The sequence below is a fragment of the Sander lucioperca genome, chromosome 4, assembly GCF_008315115.2.
Source record: "Sander lucioperca isolate FBNREF2018 chromosome 4, SLUC_FBN_1.2, whole genome shotgun sequence".
Lineage (NCBI taxonomy): Eukaryota > Metazoa > Chordata > Actinopteri > Perciformes > Percidae > Sander > Sander lucioperca.
Window position 1 is genome coordinate 20,006,623 of NC_050176.1, and position 17,899 is coordinate 20,024,521.

At 41.2% G+C, this 17,899-nt stretch overlaps 1 protein-coding gene across 5 annotated transcripts; it reads right to left on the reverse strand.

Moving 5' to 3' along the window:
• Positions 1 to 136: 136 nt before the first annotated feature.
• Positions 137 to 17,833, reverse strand: arfip1 (ADP-ribosylation factor interacting protein 1 (arfaptin 1)). Of its 5 annotated transcripts, none has more exons than XM_031302287.2 (10): positions 17,518 to 17,833; positions 15,610 to 15,998; positions 11,212 to 11,313; positions 9,750 to 9,858; positions 7,799 to 7,900; positions 6,544 to 6,656; positions 5,510 to 5,731; positions 4,145 to 4,302; positions 2,394 to 2,568; positions 137 to 2,297 (listed from the first exon to the last, which is right to left on the reverse strand). In XM_031302287.2, exons 2-10 carry the CDS (start codon positions 15,994 to 15,996, stop codon positions 2,142 to 2,144), a joined length of 1,524 nt encoding a protein of 507 aa, XP_031158147.1. In that variant the 5' UTR covers positions 15,997 to 15,998; positions 17,518 to 17,833; the 3' UTR covers positions 137 to 2,141. The 5 variants fall into 5 exon arrangements, with proteins under 5 accessions (XP_031158147.1, XP_031158146.1, XP_031158148.1 ...); XM_031302286.2 differs by having other exon boundaries at positions 17,364 to 17,832; XM_031302288.2 differs by lacking the exon at positions 7,799 to 7,900 and having other exon boundaries at positions 17,364 to 17,831.
• Between the last annotated feature and the right edge of the window lie 66 nt (positions 17,834 to 17,899).

Sequence of the window (17,899 nt, forward strand, 5' to 3'; positions counted from 1 at the left end):
TGCTGTAGCCCTCTGTTAGCCAAATGTACTACTGTTTAAGGATTTACCTCGCTTCATATTTCTTTGTTGGCCCCTGGTGGTGACTTCTCATACAAGCTGCTACTACAAACACATCTGGAGATAAAGAAAAGATAGGTTTCCCAAACATTCAGAATCCTTTTATTAACTCAACATTTGTTAATGTTTCATTATTACAAAAGGTAGAGATCCACTAGCACATCATTCTGTAGGTAATCAGGAAAACAAAACTAAATCAAAGCCAAATGGCAGCATTGATCATAAACTACATATTCAAAGGCAAAATAGAGAAAATTACAAATATATATATCCATCTATTTCAGGGAAACATTAGATTGTTGTACAAGATTCACACTCTTAAACTGCTATGGCGAGCCATAGGGAAAGTACAAATTGAGGACATGACAGCTGGTTATCAATACCAGGGTACAATATGTCCTCTTTAAAAAATATACTTTTATGTAGCCCAATGAAAGAAACCGTTAGCAGCTCAGATAAAGGTTGCTGTTCTTTCAAATTTACAAAAGGTTTCTCAAGTTAATCGTATTTTGGTTGTCACCTTACATATCATACAGCACTTACAAGTTCTTATGTAATTAGTCTCAAATGCATAAATGTGAACGTGCAATATGGATAAATATCTTTGAGAACAGCAAGTTTTAAAATATATTTACTTTCTGAATGTTACTGGAGTATTCTGTAACACAGCCATCATGTTTGTGTTGCCTGGAGTGTGTTAACATTTACAGTTGTACAGGTTTTAACTGTACTCTGATAGTGTGTGCATGGTCCATTCTCTTCCTTCAAGAGTTGGTCCCGAAAAAAATGGTAGTGAGAGCGTTGGTTTTCAACAGCAAGACCAGATATCAAAGCACGGAGGGGAAGAAAAGAACTAATTCAAGAACTCAAGGCACATTTAGTCACATAAGGCTGGTCCAACATTTTCTCTGGAATCTAAGAGAATCAACACTTTTACCCATTCAGTCAAATGCCATGAATGTAAACAAAACAAGGGAATGCTAAAAAACAAAAACAAAGGGTGATATTGATTAAAAGTAGCAGTGTCAACATACCAACATACAGGATGTTGTGAACGGTGATCAGTATGATTTTAACAGATCAATTCAAGGGAATAGTTTGACATTTTGGGAAATACTCTATTTGTTTTCTTGCCGAGAGTTAGTTGAGAAGATTAAATGTTAAGCTACAGCCTGCAGCTGGTTAGCTTAGCATAAAGACTGGAATCAGAGTGAAACACTGAGCCTGGCTCTGTCCGAAGATTAGATTAAACCACAATTTGATTTTTTTACTTTGGTTTTTGTATTAGTGAGGTTTAGAGGTGCTGGTAGGCAGAATGTTTTTTACCTTTGGACAGAGACCGGCTAGCCCCCCTCCCCCGTTTGTAGTCATTATGCTAAGCTAAACTAACTGTCTGCTGGCTGTAGCCTTTTATTAAAGAAACTCTCAGCAACAAAACAAATAAGCGTATTTCCTAAAATGCCAAACTACCACTTTAATCGGAGTTTGCTGGTTAAAATGACCAGTTTGCATTTGCATGATTCATGAATCTGAATGACGCTTTGCCCCATTTATAACGGGTTTAAAATCAAATCGTGAGAGAATTCGTATTCAGTGTCCTGAAGCTTCCTGATTAGTCTTTCAAAAAGCATTCATCCACATCTCAGTCAGCTGATAAGAGTAATGTCAATAATGGGTAAGACAGCAGTGTTTTGGATCCCGTAGCTGCCCTTACAGAGCCAACATGTCTGCCGTGCTGGGATACAACATTCATATGCTGGAATACAAAAAGCCATTTACAGTTTCCAAATGTGTTTGCTGCAGCAACTCCTGTTCAACAGATTTGTCAAACAGTATAAAAGTGCATTTCCCATGATTTCAAATAACTGCAAGATGAAAAGGATGATATAACAAGTGTAAAACTGATTCTGGGAGGATTTTTTTTTTTCCTTTTTTGTATTGAGTTGAAAGATTTACAGTTCTGAAAGTTAGAAAGGCAGCGACAGTAGAGTTGGGGGGGGGGGGGGGGGGGGGGGGGTCCTGTAGTTTCTGTAGAATTTGACATTTTCTGTCAAACCGAGCCACTGTGGCTTCGAAAGCAGTGATTAGTGCTCCTCCAGCCAAGATGGACTGTCCCCACCTGGCATTTTCAACTTGATGTGGAACTGCTTGAGTGTCTGTTCCAGCTGCTGTTGGTTTCCAGCGTAGTACGCTGCTATGGCGTTGTGGAACAGGATGAGCTGGTTATGCAATACCTTCACCTGTTTGGGAGCAGGAAAAGTAAACAAAGAGATGGTGAGCACGATGAAAGCCATTAAGGTTGGTGCCATCTCGACCAGAGCAAGCCTCTAGCTGACCTTGTTCTCTTCCAGGAACTTCAGCTTGACGGAGACGTCGTTCCGCATCCTCTCGTACTTCTCGCGGTGGATCTGGAACTGCTGCTGGCAGTGCTCAATCTTGGGCATGGCGGCAGCGTCACGTGGCCCCAGATTCAACTCCTCCAAATCTGTACGGTACGCGTCATACTCAACCCTAGATGTGTGGTGTTATTTAACAGTATCAGAAATATGCAATATGAGTGTATACCAGGGCTGTAGTCAAGTCCACCTTTGTCAAGTCCAAGACCAGGACTAGTTGAGACTGAGTCAAGTCCAAGTCCAAAGAGGTTCAAGTCCAAGTCAAGACCGAGAAAGTCAATATCGTAGAAAGCAAGGATCAAATTCGGCCGTATTGTTTATTTAAAATATAAACTTATTACTTGTCCTGAAGAAGTCATAGTACAAAGTGCTCTCTGACATTGTGTCTGTGGCCAAAATGAAAATGATTGATACCTGATGATTGAGGTATATGATGCAGCCAGGCGTATACCAGGCGACCAATCTCAATGCCTGCTCTAGATGGATTCTGAATTAAACTAATACCTGTTTTCTGAACAAGGGCGCTTCATCAATGGTTTTGTTTTGAAGGAGGAAGTTACTTTAGAACAAAAGCATATAGTGCTGGACTCGGTTGAGACCAAATTGAGCGTCAGCGTCAGTTCTGGCAGGCCAAGTAGTCAAGACACTGCTAACCGCTATTGGCCAACAACACGGTCGCATCAGCTGATCTGCATCAGCGCATCAGCTGGTAAACTCCCCTCGCTGCTAAATGGCTACACTCAAACAGGGCGCCCTACTTAAAGCTGCTTTAGTTTGCTCCTAACGGCTTGCTGCGCGCATCTATGCAACCCACCTCCTCCCCAGCTCCACCAGGTCGTGTATAACGTGACATACGCTTCTATGTCATCGTTGCCGCTCTGTTCTTATGGGGGAATAGTTTAGCTCTCCCAGTCTTAAACTGTGTGAGCGTCCCCTAATGCTGCTGCTGCTGTCCCCTGACTCTCTGCTCTTTCATGGTGCTCATGAAAGATCAGTGGACTCCTCTGAACAGAGCCATACCGCCAAATTTAATTCGCAATTTATTCAATAACATTTCCTAAAGCATTTTTATTGTCTGCGTTGTTCTAGACTTAATGGACCTGACAGAACTAGAATATTTGGCGAGTCCAGTGACCGAGTCCGGGACAAGTCCGAGTCCAAATGACAACAAAAAAAGCGTCTCGAGTCTGGACTCGAGTACTACAGCCCTGGTGTATACACTATGATGTGCAAGACTGTTAAAAATCAACACGAGACAAAAGTAATCCTTGAAATGTTTTATGAATGAGAACATTTGTTCAATGCCTTTATTAGACCTCAAGAATACGCTTCAATGCATTTTGGTGAATAACACTGGATGTTTGTTTATAAGAAAAATCCACAAGAATCCTTTAATATGCATTGATTTATATGTATGCTTATAATATTTTTGTACAGGTTGCATTATTCAATTAACTGCCTGAATGAGAGTGTACATGTTAGGAGTAAGTAGACACTCTTTTTGTGGAGAAACAAAGTTCTAGTTCTGTTTTTGCATGAAGTGTGTAGTAAATGTGGCTACTAACGCTGTCTGATAACTAACAAAAGATCCAGCCAGGACTGAAACATTTTACCCATATGTCTAAATAATCTTTTGTGGTTTGGAGATGTTGCGCGGGCACAATAAACACACATGATCATGCATTACCTACCTGGCAAATTCATACTGTTTGATATTAACCATGGTGTCTTCGATTGTTTTGTCCACGAGTGTGTTCACACTGCAGATGAAAAAGTTGATGGCACCCAGCAGTGTCTCTCCATTTTTGGACAAAAGCTTTTGGGTGTCAGCGTTGTAACCAAACTCCTCCTAAAGAAAAGAGTCAAACTAATTGAAGTCATCTCACTGAATTGTGCACCGTTGTTCACAGTGACTAAAGCAACTGCAGGTGGCAGCATCATACAGTTTATTTTGCAAGTATATATACAGGGGTTATAACGATATTAAAACTATATGAGTAAAACAATTAAGTTTGTTGGCACCTTGTCAATTAAACAAACATTGGTAACACTTTACTTGAAGGTATCTACATAAAGGCCCTGACACACCAACCCGATTATCAGACAGTCTGGCGAGGTCAGTGACTCGAGTCGAGAATGTTCGGTGTGTTTCGTGCCCGCGGATTAGCGCTAGCGATACAGATTAGCGCCGCCTGCTGTTACGGAGACGTATCACGTCTTGCGCATGCGCAGAACGTACGCTCAAGTCGGCGTCGCTTCAGTGTGTTCTGAGGCACTTTTTGGACCTCGGGGAGCCGACTGATCAGTCCGACTGCCTTTTCTGCCGACGGTCGGCCGTCGGGTTGGTGTATCAGGGTCTTAAGAGTGACATGACACATGAACCCTAACCCTAACTTGTCATGACAAAAACCGAATGACACTTAATGACAGAAGCGTTATGTCATAAACGTTTATGACTTGTTTATAATGTTTATGACACGTTCATGACAGTGTCATGTCACTCTTATGTATATACCTTAAAGTAAAGTGTAACCTAAACATTTAACCTATGGAGAAACCCACTCCTCATAATAGTTTCAAAAAAATAAAAATAAATTTGCAGAATAGTACAATGTTCCCAAAAGAACATCTGAGACAACAACTGAGATATAACATACTGTACATACGTATATTCCTATGATGTGCAGTAATTGTACTGTATATACTCACTCACATATAAACTAGAATGCACATGGTATTTGAAATGTGGAGCAATATAGATAAGCTAATTATATTGTATAATTGTAACACACAATTAGAGGACTCAGAGGAAGAGGACCTTAACTTAAATTATGCACAACTCTTTACTGCCTTTTAAGCCATTAACCTTTGATGCTAGTAGTAATCTAAGGGATCAGAGTAGAGTCAGTAAACATTTGCCCAGCACACGAAACACACGTCAATACATATTCTGCATTATTTTATGACTCTTTGCTCGGACTAAGTAAGGATGATAACACGCCCCTTCCCGTTTATCCTACCAAATCTGATTGATTACAGTGCATCTATGTACTCACATGCAGTTCTGGTGACTTGAGGCTGAGGTCGGCGAATGCGTCGCCCAGCTGCCTCTGCGTCTGCATTATCTGGGACAGCTGACTGGCCAGCGTCTGAGCCAGCTTGATTACATTCTGGTATTTTCTCTTGTTGTCGCGGAGGACATCGATCTGAGCCTCCAGCTCCAGGTCCACGGTCCTCGAGCCTCGACCCAGCTTCTCTGACAGGATCTGCCTGGTACACTGCAGAGGACAGAGCAGCATTTTAAAGTATAGAGTGACTGCTGGGAGGTGCTGCTGTACTTAAGAGAAAAAGCAGAGAGACTGTGAAAGAGACAATCAGAGGGACAGAGTGGAGCCAAAATACAACGTCTAAAACAAGAGAAGATATCAATCAGTTGTGTCTGTCAGTTTGGGGTATAGTTCACTTTTCTGCCAACATCCTAATAAACAGAGAAGAAAAAGACTGAGACTATAGGCCTTTTTATGCTTCTGCGTAGAATCGACGGCGTACCCCCGCAGACCCCTCTGCGTCTACTCTGGACCCTACGCCGTAGCCTGACGTGCACCTCTCGAAAAATTTAACTACACGTCGCAGCGACGCACGCCGCTCGGCCATGGCTTGGTAGCGTTGCATTTCCCCCGACTCATTTCCTGGTTCTCCTTCTCCATAAACAACATGAAATCAAGGAGAGGGTTAACTTTTCCTGCTACAGATTTCCCACTTTGGTCAGAAAACACAGGGGAGACACTTTGTTTCTCTCACTATGACTCTAGAGTCGCTACTCGCTCCGAAGCTAATCGCCGTCACTCTCTCCCTTCTCCCTCGCTCCCTCACACTCCCCACACACACACACACACACACACACACACACACACACACATGCCGGCTCAACGCACACACCAGCGCACAAGTATAAACATCAGGCCACTTACGCAGGCTACGGCGAAAGCTCTGCGTGGAGCCTCCGCAGAACCATAAAAAGGCCTCAAGGCTGGGAGAAGAAGCAGAGTGAGGAGGGACATAAAAAGAAGTCAAGGACAGAGAGGATTACTTTATATGTGTTGATGCTCCACTTTCTCACTAGGTCCAGTTTTTCCATGGCTGGGCTCTTCAAGTCATCTGAAAGGACCACCGCTCCACTCATTGGCTGTGCATTCATCTCGCCTGGACAATTAAAAGTCATTCACTTAGTGGGTGATTACGTTTTTAGATTTGCAGGCTAGAGCGCTGTGGTAAAATTTAGGGAGGTACGATTCAAGCGTTATAATCATCAACAGTGTAATGAGATTGACACGTTAACACTGAAACTTCAACACAGACCAAATACTAAATTTAAAGGCATTAGAGGATGCTGACGACATCTAGGATTATTTAAATCAAAATGAACATTAAAATACAATTAGTCATGACTTACCTTTTTCTTTTTATATATATATATATATATATATATATATAAACAGCCGCAGTAAAAGTGAGGAAAAGTGCTTTATTGTGGTTTTGGCATAGAGGGGAAATGCTGCAAGGTTCTAAGCCCGAACAGACAAAATATAGTTAACATGATATGAGACAAGTCAAAAAATATAGCAGAATACATCAATAAATAATACTCTTAGTTAAATAAATGAAGTATAAAAGAAACATTTGCTTCCCAGTTAAAATGATTTAGATATTACAAGAGTTTACACAGTGACACTACAACACTCACTGCAACATATAGATGATTAAAACTGTGTGCGCTCTACGGCTGTAGTTTTATGAAGAAAGTTAATTTCAGCGAGGTAGCTAACATTAGCTGAAAAATATTTCTTTTTAAATTCCAGTTTAATTATTTCACAAAAAAAAAACATGTATTGCGTTATATTTTTGACTTGTCTGACAACCTTTTATTACATTTTGTCAGTTTCGGGACTCCATAGACAGAAAACATGGGATACTATGGATGCCAACTTTTGCAAGGACAAAAGGTTACAAGCAGGAAAACCCACTCAGATGAATTGTGAAAGCAGTTGTTTTTCCAAGCCGAAAATGACTTTAAGGGGTGTGTAAACACGTATCATTAGCCACTGTAAAGCCGAAAACTACTTCCGTTAGCCCAGACTCAAGTGAAGACTAAGTTTGGAGAGTCAACAAACAAGAAAGGAGAAGAAGAAAGGTTTGATTCTGAGTGGAGCACAGCCTGTGGGAACAAGCAGCAGGTAAGAAACTGATGAAAACCAAGAAGAAGGTACAATAGCACTGCGGTTAATTTCGTGTGCAAATGGTGACCATTCAGTATCATCTGATTCGTACTCCATCGCTGCTGGTACCTTTCTCAGCCTGACTATCGCTGTTAGAGCGCGCCAGGCGGCTAGCAACAGCCGAGCTGGGAGCTACAGGTGTCACGGGTGATGTGGGCAGGCTTGCTGACCCTGGGAGATATTCAGAGTTATGATTCATTAGTATGTCACCATCCAGCCTGCACAAGTACAAGGGGGAATTTCTCACTGATGTAGATTTCCTTTGCATGTTTTTTCTTTTTTTTTCTTTTTTAATCACGGTGGCTCTCTATGTTGCAGGATCAATGTGTTAATGAACAAAAGCCTACCTCAACCAGTGTAAAGAACATTGGAAATAACCATGGCAACATCATGGTAAATGGGCTACAACAGCTCACCACTCTATGCAGAGATTTTTATTTGCATTTGTAACAAGGGCATGATGATGAAAAGGAAAGGAGGGTTACAACCTGGAGATCAGAGGAAACTCATTAAATTCAATTGGATGTCCACCTTTACACATTCAAATTTCACAGACAATAAAAGACAAAAGTGGAGCACTGCGAATACATGGAGAGAAAGACTGCTGTGTAAACACAGAATGCTGCAAAGTAATACAAAAAACGTTACAAGGCATGATACATTTATGATGAGTAGGGCTGCAACTAACGATTATTTTCATAGTCGATCAATCTGTCGATTTTTCTCTCGATTAATCGATTAGTTGTTTGGTCTCTAAAATGTCAGAAAATGGTGAAAAATGTGGATCAGTGTTTCCCAAAAGCCCAAGATGACATCCTCAAATGTTTTGTTCACAACTCAAAGATATTCAGTTTACTGTCACAGGAGAGAAGAAACTAGAAAATATTCACATTTAACAAGCTGGAATCAAATGTTTTTTACTTTTGTCTTAATAAGTTACTCAAACCGACTAATCGATTATCAAAATAGTTGGCGATTAATTTGACAGTTGACAACTAATCGATTAATCTTTGCAGCTCTAATGATGAGCATCTCCGTCACATAGACTGTATATAAAAACAGACACGAGTCTCTACTTCCTACCACTGTACAAAAGTAAAGCCAAAATATCCCGGATACAGGTGCTGCCATCCTGTAATTTTGGAGCTAAGTCTGTGCAGTAGTAGTCTATTTGACGGGATTGTTCCGGTGCCGCTGGAGGTTCCGCTGGATGTCCCTCATTTTCGGCCGGAGGTCCATTACCTTCCTCTTCCTTTGTTTTGCATTCTAAACTCCGGTGGATTTCTGAGGACTAAGGTTAACTGCTCCTCAGATCTCTGCAGGGTAAATCCAGACAGCTAGCTAGACTATCTGTCCAATCTGAGTTTTCTGTTGCACAACTAAAACAACTTTTGAACGTACACATGTTCCACCAAAACAAGTTCCTTCCTGAGGCTATTTTGCAGCGGCACCTTTAGTGCATCTGACGCTTAGCGCCACCAAAGACGATTGTGATTGGTTTAAAGAAATGCCAATAAACCCAGAGCACGTTTGTAGTGATAGGGTGGTGGAGCCGCGGTATCACAGTTCTGCCCGTACACCCGCCTGACCAATCGCGAGGCAATCACAGCTGTCAATCATGAAGTTTCACCCAGTTTTTATAGCATCAAATAACTAATACAAAACAAACTCATCAGAAAAATAAACACTTGAACAAACATCAGTGCGATAACAACTACCTAAGATGACAGAAGCCATCTTTGGGAAAAACTTATTTGACGTGTACTTTGATTTTTTTTTGTTTGGCCCATGTCCCATCCACTAACATGGCAGGGGCGGAATTTATGACCTATACTGGAGCCAGCCACAAGGGGGCGACAAGGGGGCGATCAAGAAGCTTTGGCTTCACTTGCACAGTCTATGCATCAACCCCTGCTCCATCACATTTAGTTTGATGAGCTGGGAAATGGTACATACACAAAACAAGGAGAGCAACGGAAAAAAAAAAACGGGGTGTGAAAATTGAGTATGAAAAAATTACCTTTGTATGGTCCTGATTCAATGATGCCCTCTGTTGTTGAAGCAAAGTTGCTGGAGGTGACACAGGACTCTGAAAGATTTAGGGCCCTGGGGACACTGGGGTAGGAGTCCTATGAAAAATATTCAAACAGGGATTATATAAACAGACATGCAGCAAAGACAGGGAACTTTCTGCACTTTCTCTATGTGTGTTAAACATTTTGGGTTCACCAAAAATTAGAAAAGGAAAATATATTAAAAGGGGGAGAGAGAAGGGAATGACATGCAGCAAAGGGCCGCAGGTTTGAATTGAACCCGCGGCCGCTGCGGCAAGGACTGAGCCCATGTACATGGGGCGCACGCTCAACCAGGTGAGCTACCCAGGCACCCCTTATTTAATCTTTAATATAATTTAAAAACGGAAGGTTGAGAGGGGCACAAAACAGAAGAGAACCATTAGTTTGGTGTGGGTGCTGCTACTGTATTGTTATGAAGGGCCAGTTGGGGGGAATGGTTGATTGTAGAAGCAAACATTTCATAGCATTTATGTCACACTAATGATTGAAGTCAACTCACTGCGACCCTAAAGTAGCAAACATCAGCTATGTGGTGTACTGTATAAACCTGTGTATGCATTTACATTCAATGCCTGAGCCAACTGTTTAAAGATTTAACATTTTGAGGCTGCATACATTCTTGTGGCTGTGGCAGCCACCCTGCCAGACTGTCAGTGTGACTGTGGGCTATTAGAGGTAAACAGCAGGCCATCTGGAAGCACTGCTGGCTCACAGGCACATGCATGAGAAAGAGAGGGCACCCTGAGGTCCCCATCAAAATGACTTCACTGCAGAAGAATCTCACCTTGACTGTCTGAGGACGTCATCGCTACATGGAATTAAACCTTTTTGTAGAGCTGCAACAATTTCTTGAATTTTCATTTAAAAATGGGTCGACAAAAATTAATCTGAAACTATATTGATACGTTCGTTAATTGTTTGAGTTTATTTTCAAGCAAAAAAGAAAAGCCAAACATTTGCTGGTTCCCGCTCCTTAAATGTAAAGATTCTGTGCTTTTCTTTGTGACTGTTGACTGTGGATGAAAATAAAAGAGGGAATTTGATTAGGCATTTTGCACTGTTTTCTGATATATCACAGACACAATTTAAATTAAAACAATGATGGTTCATTTATAATGACAATAATTGCTGGTTGCAGCCCTACGTTTGCATACACTGCCAAAGACATCAATTTTGTACGTTTGTTTGCACCGTTAAATTTCATCCAGGAGTAGAGTTATTAATGTTTTATGTCGAGCCAATTGCATCATATCAAGGGGTAATAGTGTTGTTAGGGACACCATCTTTCAACCAACGACTTAGAGGACATAGTCAAGGCTTTGTTTGGGAAGCCAGGAGGCTTCCATTGTCTGAGACAATTATACAGTTTTGAGAGATGCTGTGCTGTTCTCAAAACAAAGCCCTTACCCTCTGGAACACGGTCTCAGGGCTCTGATCCAGCTCTCCGTTGCTGGTGACTGGGATCTCAGCGGCTGAGCTTCTATGGGATTCCTCAGTCATTGTGCTTTGCTGTAATGAGGAGGGTGACAAGAAGCAAGTTATTCTTTAAAGCTTTGGGGGGTGGGGGTGGAATCTCCCCCTATCTTGCGAGGCCTTTTGTTATATCATTGGGGGAACAAATTCTAACCGGGGGAGGTTCTTGGGCCGGGCCCCCCAAGGAAATTTTGAGCATCAAACACTTCACTTCCTTCATTCATCTCCTGTATTGTTCAAAAACTTTCTGCATATTCAAAACATCCCACGTGTTTCGGGATGTTTTTTAAACCGTTACAATATTTTTCATTCATTATTATGATTAGATATTTGAGGTGGGGGTTGCACATAAAAAAGGAGTCAGGATCCACTCGTGGGACACAACAGTTGCGGGCTGCCATCTTGTGGACACCGCCCTGGTGGAAATGATTGGCCTGGGCCGGGATTTAATACCGATAATAATAGTTCTGTGGATATTACATAGAGATGGCATGGCAGTGTGACTTCAGAGTGAGTATATACATTGGTGATAACATTTTTGTTAGTTTAAACATTAGAATATCTGCAACATATTGTAACATCCACTGTTACACTGATTTGACCCAAACTGCCCCACCCCAGAGAGTGTTTACAAAACATAAGCCTGTATTCGTGTGAATCTGCCCTCTTCCAGGACAGGGTGGACAGCTTAATGAGCTATAAGTCAGTTACGTTACAGTATTACAACATTTACCAGGACATCTGAAGTTCCTGTGCAACAACCGACAGCAATTAGATTTCAACACGCCCCTATTTTACGACACCCTTTCTGTTTAATTATTAAACACAGCAGGATGGAATCTGTTACCAAGAGCATTTCACCATCTCCCCCCCTTTTCTTGGTTTAGCGGCGTATTGAACACATCTTATATTATGTGCTGCCACCCATTAGGCTATGCAAAAAAAAGCATCGCCTGTTCGCCATAGCAATGCTTTGTATACAATATCTGGTTTCCAGTTGCCATGTTCACGTCAGAGTTTCCTAGCAAACACAAGGCTTTGTGTGTTACAGTGACATCATTTTTTTCAGACCGCATTAAACCCAGTCTGTCATGTTTTATAACGGGTCATTTTGTGGTTAAACTCGAGAAGAAAAAAATAAATATCCTGTGATGCAGGAACATGCATGGAACAAAATTCTCTCTTGACCTCAAATATAATTAACAATCACGAGGAGAGACCTGTTATGATCTTTATAAAAACGACAAACCGTGGTCCCTCTTGGTTGTTCCTGTGGATTATAATTACACGGCGACACGTTGGCTTGCTTAGCTGCACATTTGCATGCTGGCGTGTAGCAAGCCACGGGGTGGAGACAACAGTTTGTGCCAACATCAGTTTTGTTTAGCCTATGATAGACTGGCTGCCTGTAGTTGCAGGCTGAAGATACAGCTGTGTGAGTTTTAGGAACTACGACACTGACCTAAACCACTATGAAGCTTTACATGCAAGCTCTGAGAGCAACAGTGTAAAGGTGGTTAATGTGGATTAGTGACACCGCCTGGCAAAAGGGTTAACACTGAAAACATGTATTTTAAATCAATAAAATCTGATTTGAATCTTTGAACAAGATCCTTCAACTCTAGGTGGACCTTGACCAATGTCTAAATAATGCAAATGGCTATCGGATCACCAAGTAAGGAGATCTGGGTCTCGTCTACGTAAACTGACTAAGCGGATTTACTCAGCGAGCTAAAAAGTGAGTTTAAATCAATGAACACATTTCATATGTGAAGCTAGCATGTTTGGTTTCAGTTTATTTTGTAAATGATGTGTTTACTCACTAACAACCAGGTTAATACTGGGTTAATATATTTGACTCTAGTTCAGACTATGACTTTGAATGAAATTAGTTACTTAGTGACCTCGGACACAGTCCCATTGATAGAATACTAAAAAAAACAATTAATCAGACGATACAGTACACATAACCGCATAGCTTCTTCAAAAGGTGCCCTGCCACACAAAACCATTTTTACTTGTATTTCTTGAAATATGTTAGGTCCGTTTGTGTTATGTCCTGAATGTGAAAATGAACTGCCACCCCCTCTGTCAGCTCTAGCCACTGAAAAGAAATAAGCGGAGAAATCAGGCCAATTACAAAAGCTGGTCAGTCTGACGTGGTGTTGCCTGAGCTGATTACTATTCATGAGCTCGCCCAGTTGCTCTGGGTAAAGGATGCTGATAGCCAGGCTCTCATTGGCTAGCTGTTAGCCAGTCAGAGTCAAGCAGCTTAGCTCGTTGAATATTAATGAGAACTGGCACAAATTGAGCTGAGTCTTCCTGCAGGCTTTCTATACTACGCTAGAATGGCTTGAAACAAGGTAACCAAGGCATTTCTTCCACAAAAAAATGTTACAGAGTCCATGGTAGAACTTCAGACATTACCGCAAAGTAATGTAATACGTGTGGCAGGGCACCTTTAACTAAAGTCTTAAGTCACTAAAAAGGTGGGTCATCTATTGCAAATACATGAAGATAGTATTTTGCTTTGATCACAGGGTGTCATCTGATACTGTAAGGTGTGTTTATAAAAGGGTTAAAACTGGTCTCGGAGAAGAACGCTTTAAACGTGTTAGGATGTTTGGCTCTCTGGAAGTCAAACCATCTCTTTGTAAATCCAGAACCAAATATTTCTGATTTGCTGAACCAGAATATAACATATTAAAAAGACCAAAGTGAAGACTTCATGTGGGTACGTGTGATAAAGACTTTACTTTGAGTGTTGTGTCATGTGACAGACACATAAATACTTGAAGGCAATATGACGCCTGCATGCAGGCAGATCAGCACAGACATCAAGTTTAAACAGGCTGTCTGGTAGAGGCACGTCTCGGATTACGTGCGTTTCAAAAACAGAGCGTAACTTAACACCGATTGTAACAACATTTGCTGACCAGCACTGTTTGTTTTCTTTTAATTTAGCTGTGGCTGTTGCAGAACTATCCATGTATCTCAATATACGATTCTTTTTATTTTGCGAAACCTGATGGGACTCATTCAGCCATGTAATCCAAGATGATCAGGGGGTCTCAGAGCAAAAATTATCCAATTTAACATCTGCAAACATTCTGCAAGGAAGCTTGCTAATATCAGTCTACAGGAGCACTGAGAGTATAAAGTGGCTGAAAATTAATGCAGCATATGAAAAGGCAAGATATGGCAAGTCATCTTGTGCCGTTGCCTACAGTTCAGTATCCTGGATACAAGCCAACATGACGTGGGAGGAAGGGATTACAACAATAAACGAATTGTCCAATTAGCTGCGTCAGCTGAAGAGGAAGGAATCATGGCTTGTCTCTCAAACTACAGCAGAACGTGACACATAACCACGTCGCACAATGCTGGGATTAAGCTGCAAAAAGGACGGAAAATGTATCTTTAAGTAAAATCTAGAGATTCTGGATTACAACTGTGCTGCATTTAGGGTTACTAAATGAAAAAGGTTTACAAAAAAAAGGACATTTTTGATTTTAAATTTGTGCGATCTGATGTACAATACTGGCACTGAGCCCGAGACAGCGAATGTGAATCGACAGCCTGAGGAGTCACACATTCCAACGACACAAGAAATGTGGGACTGCCTGAGAATGTGCAGCCAGGAGTCCAAATCCGTTGCACTTAGCCAACCATGTGACTGGCTGACAGCGTGCAGAACTCAAAAGCTCTACCCAGCTTACAAACAGGGAAACATTTAAAGGAAGTGGCATCATTAAAACATCATGTACAGTACATGTCACTTGCACACAAACAGTCAGTGTCCAACAAAAGAAGGCGAAAACGTAGAGAAGTGTATACATGACTTACACTTTATAATAATATACATATAGACTGCATAGAAATAAACAGCATGTGTAAGATAAATCCTTCTCAACAATCACTTTGAGATAGGCCAGCATGTATACAAAGCAGAGGAAGTGTATGAAGCCTTGATCATCCCCAAACACACACGGCACATCACAGAGCAACACGCAAGTAAAAGAAAGAAAGCCACCGACTGCACCATCAGCACAGCTACACCAGCTATATATTCCTAAAAACCTCCAGCAAAGCAGAATGAAATCTAAAACACATCTACCAGGGAGAAACAAACAATCTCTTTACGGCTATAACTCAGGTTCACGTAGTTGATTATATCACGTAAAGCTTTACAACTAAATTCAATCTAATACTCAATGATCACATTGGAAAGAGACCACCACCACGACAGCAAGTGAAGATCGAAACAGCAACATGAACAAGAGCACAATGAGGAAGTGCTAGAAGAGTGTCCAAAGTGAAGGTAAATATCACCTTTGTTTCAGTGCGAGAATCTCCACCTTCCTCTGGTGTTTCAGCTGTTTCAACATGACGATTTGTCTCGTGTCCCCCATTTTCTACACTGTCAGACATGTGTGCAGCATCACTGCCACTGCATGTCTTCACCACACTCTCTCTCTGAATGCCCTCATCCTCCTTCTGAATAGCCTTGTCACCGTTTTCTGCATTTTCTTCAGTGCTGTCAATATCAATGTCGTACAGCACATCATCTCGGTCATTTCTTCCCCTACTGTTGTCTACACTCGCCTGTTTTACATCCTCCCTCAAACTCTCCTCTGCTTTGTCAGCCTCCTCAAAATCCATTTGAGAGTCCTCGGCTGAGGTCTTCCCCGATTCAGCCTCAAGACTAACTTCAGACATACCTGAAAACAGACAGATAAAAGGGTATAAATAGGTCCTACCAAGCTAGTAGACTGCTCATAGTGCACTAATACAGTACAGTAAAGGAGTGCAATACAAGTATACCCCCATTTTGTGCCTGTATGTGAATATATTATCATTACATTCAAGTCTGGGCTAAGGATTTATTTTTCCTTAAAGATAAATCTCTGACAATATTTGAAAACCCCTGAAGGTTGTTTATAACACTTGCTGCTGTTTAGATGGTCTTACCAGAAACCTCACAGACTTCAAGCATCTGGGTGAAAGCACTTGATAAAAATATATTTTTTACTTTTTCCTCCCATGTTGTGACTCTATTTTTAAGAATGTAGCTGGAATGACAAATCTCCTTGCTCATTTTGTACAACACAAGAACAATATGAATGCATTATTATTGTGAATGAATGAAAGTATGTAGGATAGATAGACTTTGTTTGCTCCCAAATTGGACATTTGTTTGCACACTGTGTACACTAGCCATGTCTATGAAACATACAGCACAAGCACATACACCCCCACATAAAACATCCATACACAAAAATAGGCAAACTCAAATTTTCATTTTGGCTCATTTCCTACAAATCAGGCAAAGAGAAAGGCCACTTCCAGCTACCTTCATTGATGGGTTTTCACTTTGTAAAGCCTTTGACTGGATTTTGTACGAGTTTGTGCCCTACAAATACACTTGAATTGTATACTGTTCTGTTAGCTGGTAAGGCAAGGTGCTCATTTCCAGGTTTTCAGCTCCCTGCAGGAAAATATGACCCATTTCTATCGTGTTTACTGAGTTAGGTTTGGTACTTTAGTGACATTAAGCTAGATGGGAAATGACGTGGGTGCGACTATTTATACAGTTGACACGTCAAACAACACTGCTGCTGTCACAATGTTTGCTCTGTTTCTCTGTAACATTGCACACCGGAACTAGCTCTCACGTTTAACAGAACAATTACCTGTTGCAGCACAGTCACCTGACTCGCGAGGGTGTCCAAATGATAAAATACTTATACATGCTAGTAACGACACATAACATTAATATAACTTAATGAAGTGTTAGTGTTATATTGCATGGTTAAGGCTATTTGGAAAGCAAGCATTCAACAAACATTTCTGTAGTTTCACCTCCCAGTCAGTTAGCTTAAAGCTGTCCACTACTTTTAATGTATGAAAGCCGTTGACGTGTTTGCTGACGTTAACCAGGTCAACCTAGCTTAAGAGAAGATAACGAACCTATGAAAAACTTAAATAAAAGCACTTTAAATGGTTAACGGTATTTTACTATTCCGCCATATATGTAACTCAACGCCACAAGGGAATGACACAACTTTAGTTAACATTAACGTTACCTGTGTGCGGTCGTGGCTAACTATTTAGCTGCGAACTGTTAGCCGTTGTAGTAACGTTAGTTCACTGAACTCCTTTTTGTCGTGCCGCACTGTGCTTCTTCCTGAAAGGCAGTGGGCCTGCTGTTAATGCAAACGTTGCATATAAATATTCTACTAATTTATCATCGATGGTCCTCGACTCTCCTGAAGCACACTAGACTTGTTGTTTGAACCCCGGAAAGATTGATCCACTGTGCGGGCCGAGCCCTCGGCTGTCATCAGAGGCAGACCAAATCATTTGCTGCATGCGCTCTCCCCCTGCTGTTAAAACATGCTCTTTGCAGTTTGTGTCCAAGGTCTTTAAAAGGTTACTTTAAAGGAAAATATATTCAGACACGTTAGGTAAAAAACAAGACAACGAGCAGACTAATATTCTGGTCAAGCTTTCCTCGTTAATGTTTATCTCAGCTACAACTACAGCTATCTCCCTGTAACGTTGGCTTGTTGGCTACAATGTAACATCACACAACAAACTCAATTTCCCATATGCCCCGGGA